General features: G+C 31.1%; 1 protein-coding gene across 1 annotated transcript; it reads right to left on the minus strand.

Annotated features, from left to right (window-relative positions):
* Positions 1 to 436: 436 nt before the first annotated feature.
* On the minus strand, positions 437 to 4399 carry LOC148197226 (disease resistance protein At4g27190-like). The gene is made up of 2 exons (XM_088092512.1): positions 1796 to 4399; positions 437 to 967 (listed from the first exon to the last, which is right to left on the minus strand). Exons 1-2 carry the CDS (start codon positions 4397 to 4399, stop codon positions 506 to 508), a joined length of 3066 nt encoding a protein of 1021 aa, XP_087948638.1. The 3' UTR covers positions 437 to 505.
* Between the last annotated feature and the right edge of the window lie 10880 nt (positions 4400 to 15279).

Raw genomic sequence — 15279 nt, forward strand, 5'->3', positions numbered from 1 at the left:
ATTTATATATTGGTTAAAGAAGTATTCCTTTTATATATATAAAACTTTTTATTTAAAAAAACTAAATTTAAATATTTATTTTTTACATAAAACACGTAGTATTTCGTGATGATCGTAAAAAGAAAAGGGAAAGAAACTTCATGTGAAGATTTTTTATATTTCCAAAATTATGAAATGGCAACCCACACTAATGTTCAGAGTTTTGCATATCTAAAAGTCAATTACATTTTTTTTTTCACTTCTTTTAGTGTTTGTATAAAGGTTGAGGTATTCCTAAGAGTAGTTTATGTAATATATTTTCTTGTAAAAGAATGGGAGATATATTTTAAAAAACTAATAATTAATTTTAAATAAAAAATAACCACAAGATTTTTGTCTGTGAGAAATCATTTCAGCCACCTTTAAACGAACAATGAAAATTCAAATGCATACATACATAACTTTAGTTTAAGTTAAGAAGGAATGAAATTTACAATTTAAGGTTCATGCTATTGTTCAAGCACACCTACATATTCAAATATTCTTCCAAATATTTTTTCATTTTTCTTCCGTGTTCAATACGTGCGTTACCTGATAATCCGGGAAGGCCAGCATACCATTCTTCCTCGAATTTTTTCTTCAAGGCTTCAAATCCTGTAGTAACACACACATACTCCAATTTGGGAAGACCAGTTAAAGTTATTTCAATCATTGGAATGCTCAGTTGAAGCCCTGCTTTTGTGCTATCTTGCCTCATCACAGTGAAAATGCTCGTCATTAAACTGCAATTTCTAACCTCTAACGTCTTCAAATTATCAAGATTTTTGGAAAGATTAACTGGAAAAACAGTTCTCAATTTCTCACAATCTTTGATAATTACGTTTTTCAGTTTCCCAAATGAATTTTCAGCATCATACTCTTCATTCCATATTGTTGTCAATTCACTAACCTCGGAAATCACCATTGTCTCCAGCTTAGGGCAAGAAACCTGCATATTTAATGACATTAATCAATACTATTAGCAGTTTTTTACCACACAATTGTGACTACTCTAATTATCTAAGGGTTTCAGTATTTGTTTGGTTTTTTGTACTTACATTATTGCTATGCTTTGGTATACATATAAAAGGTTTAAGTATTATACTTAATCTTGCTATGTTTTGGCTCTCGTATTTATAAAATACATGTTTTAGTTTCTGTGTAATAACTTTTAGTTACGCTTTGGTTTCTACAGTCTGCTATCTCTTCAAATCCTTAGCGCTAATACAGTCACAAAATTTACACCACCACCAATCTTCTGTTATATTACTTTAGGAGAGAATTTCTGGTAGTTTAAGAGACTTAATGATAGAGACTAAGATATAATTAAAAGTGACTGTATAAAGACTAAGATATGTAATTTATAAATATAGTTACCAAAAGAAAAAAACAAATTAAACAGTATCCCAAACCAGATGAATAGTTAAAATTTGTTTATAATGTGGTAAATTTTGTGTGATTTGTTCATTTTAAAGAGAGTACCATATTATTGTAATATATAAAAAGTGATGAGCTGTGCGACTAATCTATAGTTTTTTGTGAATAATTATTTGTCATTTGATAAAATTATCTGCTTTGCTTTGTTAAGAAAAAGACTATAAAGGTTCATCTATCTTTATATGATGATAACAACATTTTCAGTGAGTTATGTTCATCAAACTTGTATCCCTGTGAATGGGATGTAGGGTTGTTGAGAGGATGCATGCAGTAATTTGTTCTACAAGTTAGACATGTTTAATGCTTTAATGCCTTATCAGTGCTGGGAATATTTTAATACCTTGTCATGGAAAAGTGTAGCAGAAGAGGATCCTTCAGTTGAGCAGAAACTGATTAATGCTGGGAGTCCTTGTAAGGTTAGAGAGCATAATTCAGGAAATTCTATGGGACGATTCTCTGCACCTTCAAATAGCACAATTGCCTTTATGGATGTGCACTGTGAAACTTCCAAAGTAGCAAGATGAGGAATACCATTGATCATGGATAGTGAGAAGAGACATCGCATTGCATTGCATTTCTCTATTTTGATGACTCTCAGTTTGAAGAAAGATTTCTCAGTTAAGGAATCACCATGGTATATGTACTCCAAAATGCTCAGAATGGTGAGAGACAGTGACTCCAAGTTCGGGAAAGTATCAAGAGGATCGTTCCCTGACCCTGTGGCTATGAATTTGACTTCAGCATTGTGTTGAATGAAAAGAGACTGCAGTTGTGGAAACCCATCGCACTCCATATCATTAACAACATTCTGGACACCATTCAGTGTATCCAAGTACAAAACCTGAACTTCTTTCAGCATCTTTTTTATTCCATTCTCTGACTGAAACCTCCTGTTCAGCTTCAGTTTCAATGTCTTCAATTCATGATCACCATCATATTCTCGGTCCCACACATTACCAATGAAAATTGTATATGAGCTTAGGTTTCGAAAGAACAAGTCCACAGGCCATGCCTGCGGATCAGGAACATACATGTCTTCTATGTATGCCAAGTGTTCCAAGTCTGTAAGCTCTTTCAAGCTTGCATTCTTGTTTTCACTGGTAGACGTTTCAATCTCCCAATTATAGAAGGAGTTTCTCAAATATAATTCTTCCAAGCTTGTCAATTTGGACAGGACATTCGGTGGAATCACTTGGAGATTTGTGTCTCTTAAATCCAAGAATAGCAACTTCTGAAGCTTTACAATTTGCGCAGGCAATTGTCGGATACTACTTCTAAGGAGGCCTAGCATTCGTAGATTTGTGAGCTCACAAACTTCTTTAATGTCTCCCAATCCACATTGATTCATGGATAATGCTTCAAGGTCCTTTAAAACAACAAAACTAAGAGGCAGCTTTGGGCAATGAAAGGAAACAAAATATAGCACTTTCAGAAGTTTAGTCTCCTCAAAAAATGAATCTGGAACATCTATTGTGGAATTTTCCCTACTTATCCGAAGATGTTTCAAGTTTGGACATTGCAACGTTGCGGGAAGTTTCAAATCACCAACAGGATGTAAGTTGCAGAAGTGAAGATCTGTTAGCAATTCTTCAGGTGGCCATTCTGTGGAAATCACTGAAGCTCTTTTATCATGTAGGGCCATTCGATAAGCAGTATGATATATGTAGTCATCTACTTTGACCCAGTCCTTTCCATTTTCAACCACAAGACCATAGGCCTTCAGATCACTAATCAGTGACTCACGCTTTTTTCTTGCAGCATCTGCTGTTTCCAGATTTTTGAATACACCTGTCCACATGTCTATGTACATGCTATAACGGTTAATAAATCTTCTTCCCTTAATAACAAGAAGATACAACAATGCTTTGTGTTCCTCATTTTCTTCCAAACAATAGGACAATAGTTTTGCTGGTGAACTATTTTCCTTGAACTGCATCAAGGCATCTTCGCCCTTATTTTCTAATGCCTTTGCTAGGGCATAAATTAAAGAAATGGAACCTTCACAACTTCTTACTATTTCTTCTACAATGGAACTTTGATCTTCATCAAAACTTCCAACCTTCTTCTCAAACAGCTTCCGAGCCTCTTCTTTTTGTAATTCTTCTAATTGAAACACTATATTAAGCTCAGAGGCATCGTCGAAATATTTTAAAAATTTCACATTTCCTGATGTCAAGAATACTTTGCACCGTTCATGTTCATTACCCGGAGGAACTCCAAATTCCTCCAAGTCAAATTCTTCTGGGTTCAATTCCCCCCACGTATCATCAACTATGATGAGAGTACTTTGCTCTTTTTTTATTCTCTGACGCAATTTATTTCTTCTTTTCACAAGACTTTCTCCTTTGGTAAACTGCACTCCCAATTCATTTGCAATAGCATTTTGAACTTGCTCCTGATTTGGCTTATCAGTTACAGTTATGAAAACCATTGTATCAAACAAATTCTGTTCTTTTGCTTTCTCTCTAATGTTTTCGGCTAATGAGGTTGTGCCTAAACCCCCCAGCCCCCATACTCCAACTGCTTGGATATCAGGGTTCTGTAGGGCTTCCATAATATCTACTATCGTTTCATCTCTTGATTCTGGTCTTTCATAATGTTTTCGTGTTTCCGCTGATACATGAGAGTGTCCTTCATTAATTAATACTGAAATCTCTGGTTGCATCTTTCTTGATTGTTTACCAACCTTGTACCGCAACAAAATATTTGTGCAACTACTTCTGCCTTCATAGGAGTTCAATAAATTATCCCCTTGTCCAAGAATCTCATCCACTCTTTTGAGCCAGTCACTTTTAGTCTGGAATTCTTTATCTTCCCAAATAAGATTTTCTTGCACTTTTTGCCTTTGATCTTGCAGAGTCTTGAGGTCAGTTTTGAGATTCTCCAAAATACTTCTGTTGGAAATTAGGTTACCAAGATGATGTGCAACCACTGCTGCTTTCATCTTTTGAAACAATGTGCCAAATGATCTTCCTTTCCTTTGTTCTTGTGTTGGTTGCTGCAAAGGAGATACTAGTTTAATCTAGGATAGGATAATAGATAGAGGTAACAACTTTAATGAAGCGACGCAAAATTTGAAGCAAATGGCTCACCCTCTTTTAGATAATGACGAAAACAGAAAGGATGTGACTTTAAGAGCAATTTATCTTCAACTGTACTTCCTTTCATGAACAAAACAAATTGAACAAACTATTTAATTTATTACTGGCAAAAAATTAATATCGTACACAAACTTCAACATTTCACATTTAACCGGTATCGAAAGGACATGATTATAATTTTATAAATAAAAGGACAATATTATATTAGTTTTTTTTATATGTAAAAGTTTGGCATGGGTATGTATTATCACATCTTACATATAATTTAGATTCACATTTCGCAATAATCTTTAAATGTAACAAATTTTAAAGATAAAAAATAATTGGTTATTGACAAGATCTCAATTTATAAATTAAATTTTTTTGAGATATTAGTAATTATAATTAATGTTAATGACCAAGTCTAATTCATAAAGTAATTATAATTTTTTTATTAATAATAAATACTATTTTAGATAATAATAACTTTTAGTTTATAAATTAGTACCTAAATTAGTTGACCAATTATTTTTATTTCAAAAATTGATTGTTATTTAAAGATTTTCTTGTAGTTCTTCAAAGCACACCAATCATAGTAAATTTTCAAAAGAACAATTTTAATTATAGTAAGTTAATAGTTATTGTACCGTATAATTAATCGCTCTGTCAATGCATTCTCTTAGTCACCGAACGATCAACTCTCCCAAAATAATGAAGATTCCCTAAAACCCTATAGCAGCATCGACCAATCGGTTACCATTTCTACAGAAGACCGATCGGTAGTACATATTAAAATCATCATCACAAATCCAACATGTTTAACATGGTAAAACATGCCTATAGGCTCTTAGGTCGTAATTGGGTCAACCCTAATTAAAAGTCCACTTCGAAACCTATAATTGGTTAAGCTAAGAAGAGGAATATGAAACAAAACTTGGACTTAGCCGTTTTCTCTAGTGCGGTCAAAATGGGTTGAGACCTGTGAGCCAACCCGGCTCACCACGGGTTTGAGTCGGGTTGGGTTGGAAAAAATGTAAAAGTTTTTAATGCGAGCTCATTTTGACCCGGCTCACATGGGTTGAACCTGTGGTGGGTCGGGTTGGCTCACCAACCCACCTATTTTTTTTTAATTAAATCAAATTAATTAAATTAATTATTCAAATCCTATTTTTTTTATTGAAATCAAATTAATTAAGTTAGCTATTCAAAATGCACAACCTTTACTTAGCAATAAAGTCTTTCGCGTTGTGTCTTTCCAAAAGTTCCCTCTCTAAATAAAACCCTAAGAATATAAATTGGATAATATTATAGATGGAGATAAAGAAGAAAATGCTTCAAGAGAGCATAATACTATGGATTTATCCATTTAGGAGTCCAATTTAATAGATGGATAATATTATAGATTGGATAATTCAGGAATATATCATTTCTTTTATCTTGTTTTTAGACATATCTACAAGCATGACAATTTTATCTTGTGCTATATATTTTTGTTAACGGCTATATGTAGTTTCTTGGTCAAACGGTTGTGTATGTCTCATTAAACTAAATTGGCAAAATTTTATGCTTGATAGCTTAGAATATATATAACAATATGTCTCTTTTGTTTCATTTTCTTTTATATCAAATGGTCAAATTATTACTGTTTCCATTTGATCGATCAAAGTAACATGTTATAAGAATCTCAGAAGAAGAGGGTGAAAAAAAGTTAATTAAGTGAGTCAATGAGCCAACCCGTTTAACCCACCAACTCGTGGTGGGTCGGGTCGGGTTCGAATTTTTTTGCCTCGCTAATAAATGAGTCGGGTTGGGTTGACTCACTAAGAGGCCAACTCGTGGTGAGTCGGATCGGGTCGGGCCGAGTTACCCGTTTTGACCGCTCTAGTTTTCTCTATCTTTTTCCCATAACAGGACTTTAATAATTCAAAAATATTTATGACAAAAGATAATTTGGGACAAATATATCTTTAGATATTTTATTTGATATTTTTAAACATCAGAAGATAATAACTACCAAATCTTTTTAAATTTGACAAGATCTTCTTAAATATTTTTTAAATCTCTATAACAACCAAATATATCTAAAAGATATTGGATTAGTTAGAAGATAATTGGATGAGATTACATTATTAGAAAAAATATTACAACAATGGAAAAACTTGAAATAAAGCTTAGTCCAATTTCTAAAGAAAGAGACTTAGGGAAACACCTTTGGATGACTTAGGAACTCTTTGAGAGGGAGTGCTAATTTCGTTCTCTCTCACGTTCTCCACCCTATCTTTTTTTTTTTTATGTTATTTCTACATTTCATAGAGTGTTAAGCCTCTAGGACTATAGTAATATTTAATTGAGAATGTATTTTGTGAAATTTACTATGACTAATCTAAAAATTTCTTATTTTTAATTGAGAATGTACCCTGGTTAATAGTGATTAAAGGTGAAAAATTTAACAGTAATTAATCAATAATGTATTTTGGTTAATTAGTTTTTTACTTGATAAAATTGGTAAGAGAATAGATATGATTAGACATAATAATATTTAATTAAGAATATACTTTGGTTAAATTTATTATGATTAATTTAAAAAGTTCTTGCTTTTAATTGAGAATATACTTTGGTTATTAGAAAAATCGCCAACAAATTAAATGATAATTTACATTGATTAATTTGAAAATAAAAGACAATAATTAATTTAACAATAATATTTTGATAATCAATAATGAATTATTTTTTAAAGAAGACAATGGAATGAACCTATTTTCTTTATTATTATTTTTATCTCTTTTTATCTTTTCAATTCTATTTCTTTCTCTGTTTTATTATTTTAGGTTAAATAATTCTAACAGTCTCCATTTTAGGTTGAAAGTTGCATATTGGTCCCTCAATTTATTTTTGTCTCAATTGGGTTTCTAATTTTAAAAAAATTGAAGCAATGCATCCCTTGTCGTTAAATTAGCTGAACGACGTTAAAAATACATTGACTAGCCATGCTTGTTTGGATTTTTTAAATGATGCGACTTAATAAAGAAGTCTGATGTGGAAGCAAGTACTATAGCAGAGCTCGACCTGCATAGTGGGGAGGATGATCTATAGTGAGGAGGTCAGTCTGCATAATGGGTAGGTTGGTCTGCATATTGGGAAGCTCGACTTGCATAATGCGAAGCTTGACCTGCACATTGGTAAGATCGGTGTGCACACTAGGGAGCTTTGTCTACACACTAAGGTGGTCGACATGCAAGTGGAGAGATAAATTAGTACAATGGGGAGCTCGGCCTGCACAGTGGCTACCTCGGTCTGCATAGTGGGGTGGTCGACCTTCACATTGTAGACCGACCTCCCCATTATGCAGGACAAACTTCCCATTATGCAAATCGACCTCCTCACTATACAGACGGACCTCCTCACTATACAAATTGACCTCCTTACTATGGAGGCCATGCTTCTCATTATGCAAGCTAAGCTCCTCACTATGCAGATTGAGTTCTCCACTATGCAAATCGACCTCCCCATTATACAGGTTGAGCTCCCCATTGTGCAGGCCGATCTCCTCATTGTGCAGATCGACCTTCTCACTATTTAGGCCGAGCTCCTCACTGTGCAGGATGAACTCTTCACTATATATGCAGATTGACCTCCTCACTGTGTAGACCGACCTCTTTACTATATAGACCAACCTCTCCACTGTGTAGACCGAGCTCTACTTAAGCTGTTCTTCCACGTCAAACTTCTTTATTAAGCTACATCATTTAAAAAATCCACACAAGTGCGTCTAGCCATTATTTTTTTAATGTTGTTCAACAAATTTAACAACAAAGGCCGCATTGCTTCAATTTTTCAAAATTAGGGTCTAATTAAAACTATAAAAAAAATTAAGGGATCGATATGTGACTTTTAGCCTAAAATAGGAATCATTGGAATGATTAAACCATTATTTTATTATTTAATCTTTTTATTTTATCTTTATTTTCTTATCTTATTTTTATTGTACTTAACTAATCTTTTTAGTATATAGACTTTATAAAAACTAATTTGTTAGAAATCAATTTCTTTTTGGAAAATAACTTAGAATTGACTTTATCCCTAATATTTTGTTGACTATACTATCTTAATACTACTAAAGTTTCTAAGTTTAATAGCATCAATTTGATTTTTTTAAGGATAACGTTATCACTAAGATTAGAAAAAAGGTATGGACCCTTGTTGGTAAAGAGAGTTTACTTAATAAAGTTATAACCTTTATACCTGTATTAATCACCTCTGAATGTATATTATAGCAGTAGTGGTAGATCTTGGGAAAAAAAATCCGAAAGATTTGTTCATGGACGGGGCCATGAAGGTAGGAAAATAGTCTAGGTCAAGTGGAAAAACATAAGTTAAACAAAGGAAGAACCTGAACTTGGACGACAAATTTGTTTAACACAATTAGACCTGTCAATTTGGCCCTTCTTACATGGTTTGGCCCTAACCCACGTGGGTTGTGGCCAAAAAAATCCACAGGGCCAAAAAGCCCCTCGTAGAAAAAGCCCACTGGGCCAAAATATCTTCAAAAGCCCTGTGGGCCAGGGCCAAACCATGGGCCTTTTTTTTAGAAAAAATGTTCATTTTGAATACAAGAAAAAATATAATTAACTCTTAATTTGTTACAAAAATAGTTACAATAAAAAATAAATTGAAATTTTTATACAAGGAGAGTTCTAAAATCAAGAAGCAAAAGCAAAATGACAATATTTATTGAGTTAGATTTTCTAAGTATATAATTAAAGGATCATTTTATAAATTTGAAATTTAAATATTTAATTTCACTTTTTTTTAAGTTATAAGTAAGAAATTAACTTTTTATCTAAAATTATCCTAATTGAAATTTAAGAGAAGATTTTCTCTAATTGAAGCTCTTAATTTAAAAAAATAGGCTTCTTTATTTTCTTAGAAAGTTATTGAAAAAGAAATTAAATATAAATGATTTTCTTTTTCATTTTATACTCAACAAATCATGTTCATAACAAAAATAATAAATAAAAAGAAAAAACTCATAAACCTTGTGCAGACTGAAGTTGTATTCGCCCATAGAATTCAATCTCGTCGTACTACTCACTCAAAATGTTTACATTTTAAATGTCATAAACATAAATATAAACATAAACATAGAGTTATGTTATGTGTTCTAATTGAAAGTTAAAAATAAATTATTTAATGTGTTAGTTAAAGAATTGAAACACTATAACATTTGTCATTCTTTAATACTTTAGGTCTATTTAAAATTTTCATTTTTTTTTATAAATTTTTAAGAAATTAACTTTCTTTTTATAATATATATTATGGTGATTTTGAGAAAAGATTATCAGAGAGAAAAAAACAAAATAAAACATAAGTTTAATTTACACATAAAATATTAATACTATTTTTGATCCAAAAATTTTAGATAATAAATTTTTGAATTATTTTTAATTTTAAATAATTAAAAACAGATTGAGTGATATTTTAGAAGTCGAGGAAACAAAACAGTGATTCTTTTTAAGAACTGTAAAAGCGGTGAAAATATTAAATCAAATTAATATGTTATTATCTCTCTTTGGGGTTATTTTGATATTACTAATTATATATAATTTTCTAATAATTGGTGTCTGCAACATAAGACATAATTTAATTAAAATTGACAACAAAATAAAGCATTTTTATAATATTTCAGTAAAATAAATTTGTAATACTATTTAGTTGTATAAAATTAAGTGTGTGGTTTGCAATTGTTTTTAGTTATTTAAAAAAGTGGTTATTTTGAATATTAAATATTCTATTATACTATAATTAATTAGTTTTATTTAATAATTTGAAATAACAAATCAATTACATAATATAAATTTAGTACTTTTAATAGTTACTATTAAGAATGTTGAAGTTTAGTTTCCAAACAAATTTTAGTGGGCTAAACCCACCTTAACCCTGGCCCTAACCCCCTTGAGAGGGGGCTTTGAGGGTTGGGGCTTTTTTTTTGCCCCCATTTGAGGGGCTTCCTAAGAGGGGGCTTTTTTAAGAGTGGGTTAGGGCTAGCCCCGGGGTCATGGGTCAAATTGACACCTCTAAACACAATCCTATTAGCATAATGGAAATGGTTAGGAACTTGTAGAAATACATTTTATAATTTAACACAAATTTTTATATATTTCACCCATTAATTTCAAGATTTAATGTCCTTTTTTATTTTGCAATATGGGAGAAATTTAAACTGTAATTTTACGATTTTAGTCTACGTAATAGGAAAACAATCAAATCATTATAATTAAGGATAGGTGTGATAAACGGTGTATTGATATATAGTGAAATTTAAGACACAAGAACAAAATATAATTAAAAGAATTATATATTTTTTGTAGTTGAAGTGAAAAGAAAAAGTCGTATCTAGAATAAGTACTAATAAAATAACATATCAGTTTTTCGTTTAAATTATAACAAAATGTATTGTTATCTTTCGAATTATTTGACTATTGTGTAAAGTTTCAACAATAAACTTGACTAAATAATACTCTCAAGCAATATTGAAATTGAATTTTCAAAACTATTAAAAGTATGCATACATATAACTTAGGAATAAGGAAAGTCGAAATTAGAGAAATCAATTAGAAGGAAAGTCTTAACCATTAAAATTTAAAATAAGAATCAAGGTAAAATTCATTAATTTAATAATAGAGAAAAGAGAATAAGTACCTGAAGTGAATGACGTCTTCAAAGTTCCTGAAATATGGATCCATAATCTTAATTATATGATGTTGAAATGACAAAAAAATGTATTTAAAGACTGATTTTTTAATTAAACATTAATTTAGAGATCAATTTTTTTCTTAACCAAAACTGTGTAGTTAATGTTAATAACTAATTTAAATACCAAATTCATAATAAAAATCATTTTAACTACTAATTTAAAAACTAATTATATTTTTTTATTTATAAAAGAACTATTTTATTTAATAATAACTTTTAATTTATAAATTAGTATCTAAATTGGTAATTATAATAATTAATTATTTTTAGTCATTAAAATTAATCATTATTTAAGAATTTTTTTTCTAATAGATAAATACTTCAATCATTTAAAAGGAGATTAAACAAACAAATTTAGAAGACATTTAAATAAAAAGAAAATTACCTGAAGGGGAGAGGAAGAAGAAAGACAAACTAGGACCTCGAAAGACAAAGGAAGAACAAAACCTATTTATGGGAAAACAGATAATCTTCTTAAGCTTGGGTAAAACTTCGGAAATAAATCAAGAGAACTATCACTAACAATATTTAATTAAATGAAAATATTAAAAACATTTTTCTAATTTTATTTTGTGAGAAATTCCAAAATCTCTTGAAATTTAATGGAAATGACATTTTGTGGATATTGCAGCAAACTTTTTAAATGATTCAAATAATAAAGAAATCGTGAGAAAAATACACACAAAACTACCTGTATAAAAGTCTCTATCGTGAATTCATATGCACTGATTTCTCCTGAAATTTCCTGGAAATTTAAATTTGTAGGAAAATAATACATAAATTTACAGAAAATATGAGTGAATGTACTACCTGGTTTATAGGCATAAAATTGTGGGGGTCGTATCTTTTGTCAAATGTAATGTGTCTGATGTAAACAAAAATTCTTGAAAGAACCGTAGACTATCTTATATTATCACTTTTTTCTCTCAATCTCCTTTCTCCCTTTCTACACCTTAAATACCCAAACAGGTTATTCCTTGCTTATTCCTTCAGTTCTTCTATATATATTCGTTCAATAACCATCAAGTTATAGTCATTCTTTGCTTAAAACTAATGTCAGAACAAGAATATATATCACACATTCTTTTTAAACTTTATGGAATATGAATAAAAAAGGAATTTCTATATTTTCATTATAAGATGTTTCTTATGTGTTTTGTATGAGATGAAAAATATTTAATAGTGCAACTAGTTAGTAGAAGATATTAAGAAAATAAGTCAGATACAAGAAAATCATGTTTTATCATATATTTATATATATATATATATATATATATATATATATATATATATATATATATATATATATATATATATATATATATATATATATATATATATATATATATATATATATATATATATATATATATATATATAAAAGATCGTATACAACTTGGTTATATTATATATCACCACTTTAATATAATATTGATTAGGCTTAATACCTTTTTTGGTCCCTATTTTGGTCAAGTGCATTCGTATTGGTTTCTGTTTATTTTTTTTTGTTCAATGTGATCCTAAAGAATGTAAAATATGTTGAATTTGGTCTTTTTTGGAAACGCCGTTTAAATCGTTAACAATAGACAGTCCAAGTGTGCAAAACAGTGTTGAGATGACATTTAATTGCCCACGTGGATTCCCTTCAAGCATAGTGAGGTGGATTCTTAAAGAAATGTTAGTTATTCAATGAAACCCAATTTTGACGAGGGTGGAGAGTGAAATTAGGGTTAAGGTTTTTTCCCAATCTTGGTGGTTGATGAGCCATGTCTCATTCTCAATCTTCTTCTTCTTGTTGCAATAGCTTCGGCCACCGAAGTTGTAATTCCTCACATGGTGGTGGTTCAATGGGGGTAGGGATGATCCCCATTTGCAATTGTGGTGAGTTGGTAATAGTAAAAATGGCTAGAACATCAAAGAATCGTGGAAGAAATTTTTGGGGTTGTCGTAATTAACAATGTGTTTGATGAATAAAAGCATTTCTAATTAAAGCCTATTTTCTTTGTGTTTGTAATTAACAATGTGTTTGATGAATAACAGAGTGCAGCTGGTATTGTGATGTCTTGTAACTATTTTAAGTGGTGCAATGACGAAAAGGTTGATGAAAGGGATGTTATCATTGTTAGTCAAAGGAGAAAGATTTGTGATATGGAGAAGACAATGATAACTTTGAAGAGAAGGATCCAATTCTTAGTAGCAGTGGTGTGTGTTCTCAGTGTACTGATCATAGCTTTGTTGTGTGTGTTTTTAGGTTGATGTGTTGAAAGGGTGTTTTTAGGTTGATGTGTTCTGTGTGTTTTTAGGTGGTCCCAATCTGGTTTACTTTTGTGTTTTGAAGTTTGAGGTTATTAGGTGGTCCCATTGTTAAGGTTGGACGACTGTGTTTTGTATTAAATGAATGAATGTATTGTTTTTTAGTACATAATTTGCTCAAATTAGTCCTCATTTAAGTTAAATATGTGCGTATGTGGTCCTCATGATGATGAGTGATGTGTGCATAAAATGGAAGTGGTAAAAATGAATATGAAAACAGGGGTACGTGAAAACATTAAGTTCATGGGTACATCAATATATTTTCACAATCAAAAGTCATTCATGATTACACCATCAAGTTACATAAGAGCACATCATAACATATCAAGTGCCAACTATATGAAAACATTATGAAGTATTTCAAAACATTACAAAGGACATCAGCTTTTATAATTATCAAAGTCTTTCAAAACAGATATTATGCCAAATGCACCAAATTTTGAACATTATAAAAGAGATGGTCTCCTAATTGGTAAGTTGTCCCTTCTGATTGATTGAGTTGGTTGCTCTGTGGATTGCTGTGTTGGTTGGGGTGGTGCTGCTTCAGATGGTTGTGGTAGGTATGGTTGATCTTGAGGACGTAAAGGGCATTGATTTATATTATGCCCAACAAGACGGAAAATGTTGCACTTCTTGCGGTAGCCACCTTTTGTCATCTCAGTTTCATCCTTCCTTAGCTCCCAACTCTTCAACCTTTTCTTTTTCTTTGGTCTGCCCGATAATTTTCTTTGAAATAGTGGGAGGACGTCTGGGCATTATGTTCTTTCCCATAAAAGGTGCCCATTCGTTGGAAATATGATTGAAGCATATGTTTCATCATACGTGGACCTTCTGAACCAAATGGGGACATACTGTTTTGGATCTAAATTTAAGAATCTGATTGCTGCAATAGCATGGCAGTAAGGGATGACACTAATTTCCCATTTCTTGCAGGTACAGTGTTGATTGTCCAGGTTGACTGCAAACTTGTTTGTAATCACTGTACAATGTCTAACTTCAAACATTTTATCTCCAGACCAACTGCCATGAAGTAATACATGATTAAAAGATTACAAGTTAAATATGAAGTGATGAATATCAACAATTTTATGACAGACCAAGGGACATGAATTAATACTAGGAAAGGAAATGCTTACCTAGGGATCCAATTTTTGGATAAATTTGATTCTTTTATAAGTCTCTTTCTAATCTTGGGGCAGATATCAAAGTCCATATTACACATCTTAATTCTGTTGGTTGCCTATTTTTTCATGATGTAAACTCTAATTTCCTCTAGTATGGTTACAATGAACTTTCCTCTAGCATCAACAATAACACTATTCGAAGCTTCACTCATGTTGTTTACTAGTGTATCAGTTACTGATCGACCTGTAAATCTAGATCTAGACCAATACATGTTACAAAGAATAACACATTGTTAGGTAGCTTAAAGTATATAAGAGGTTGCAGTAAGGAAGAAGAAATACCTTGGGGGAATAAAAATAGATTTACCTTTTGTTGGTCAGACATAAACCAAAAACCAAGGTCTTCTATCAACAATTCCAAAAACCAAGACCAAGTTTCTTTGTTCTCTACTTCCACAATTGCATATGTGATGGACAAATTTATGAACACCAAAATATGATGTCACAAACTTGTTTTTCAATCGGCAAGTGTGACCGAATCGTTCAAGTAATAA

Source organism: Vigna umbellata, chromosome 6, assembly GCF_029865625.1.
Source record: "Vigna umbellata cultivar VRB3 chromosome 6, Vumbellata_1.0, whole genome shotgun sequence".
Taxonomy (NCBI): domain Eukaryota; kingdom Viridiplantae; phylum Streptophyta; class Magnoliopsida; order Fabales; family Fabaceae; genus Vigna; species Vigna umbellata.

Excerpts from the sequence above, each read along its gene's own strand:
- LOC148197226 (XM_088092512.1), bottom strand. The coding sequence starts at position 4,399 with ATGAAAGCAGCAGTGGTTGCACATCATCTTGGTAACCTAATTTCCAAC. Across the intron at positions 968-1,795 it reads CTACACTTTTCCATGACAAG|GTTTCTTGCCCTAAGCTGGA; the intron begins GTATTAAAATAT and ends TTAAATATGCAG.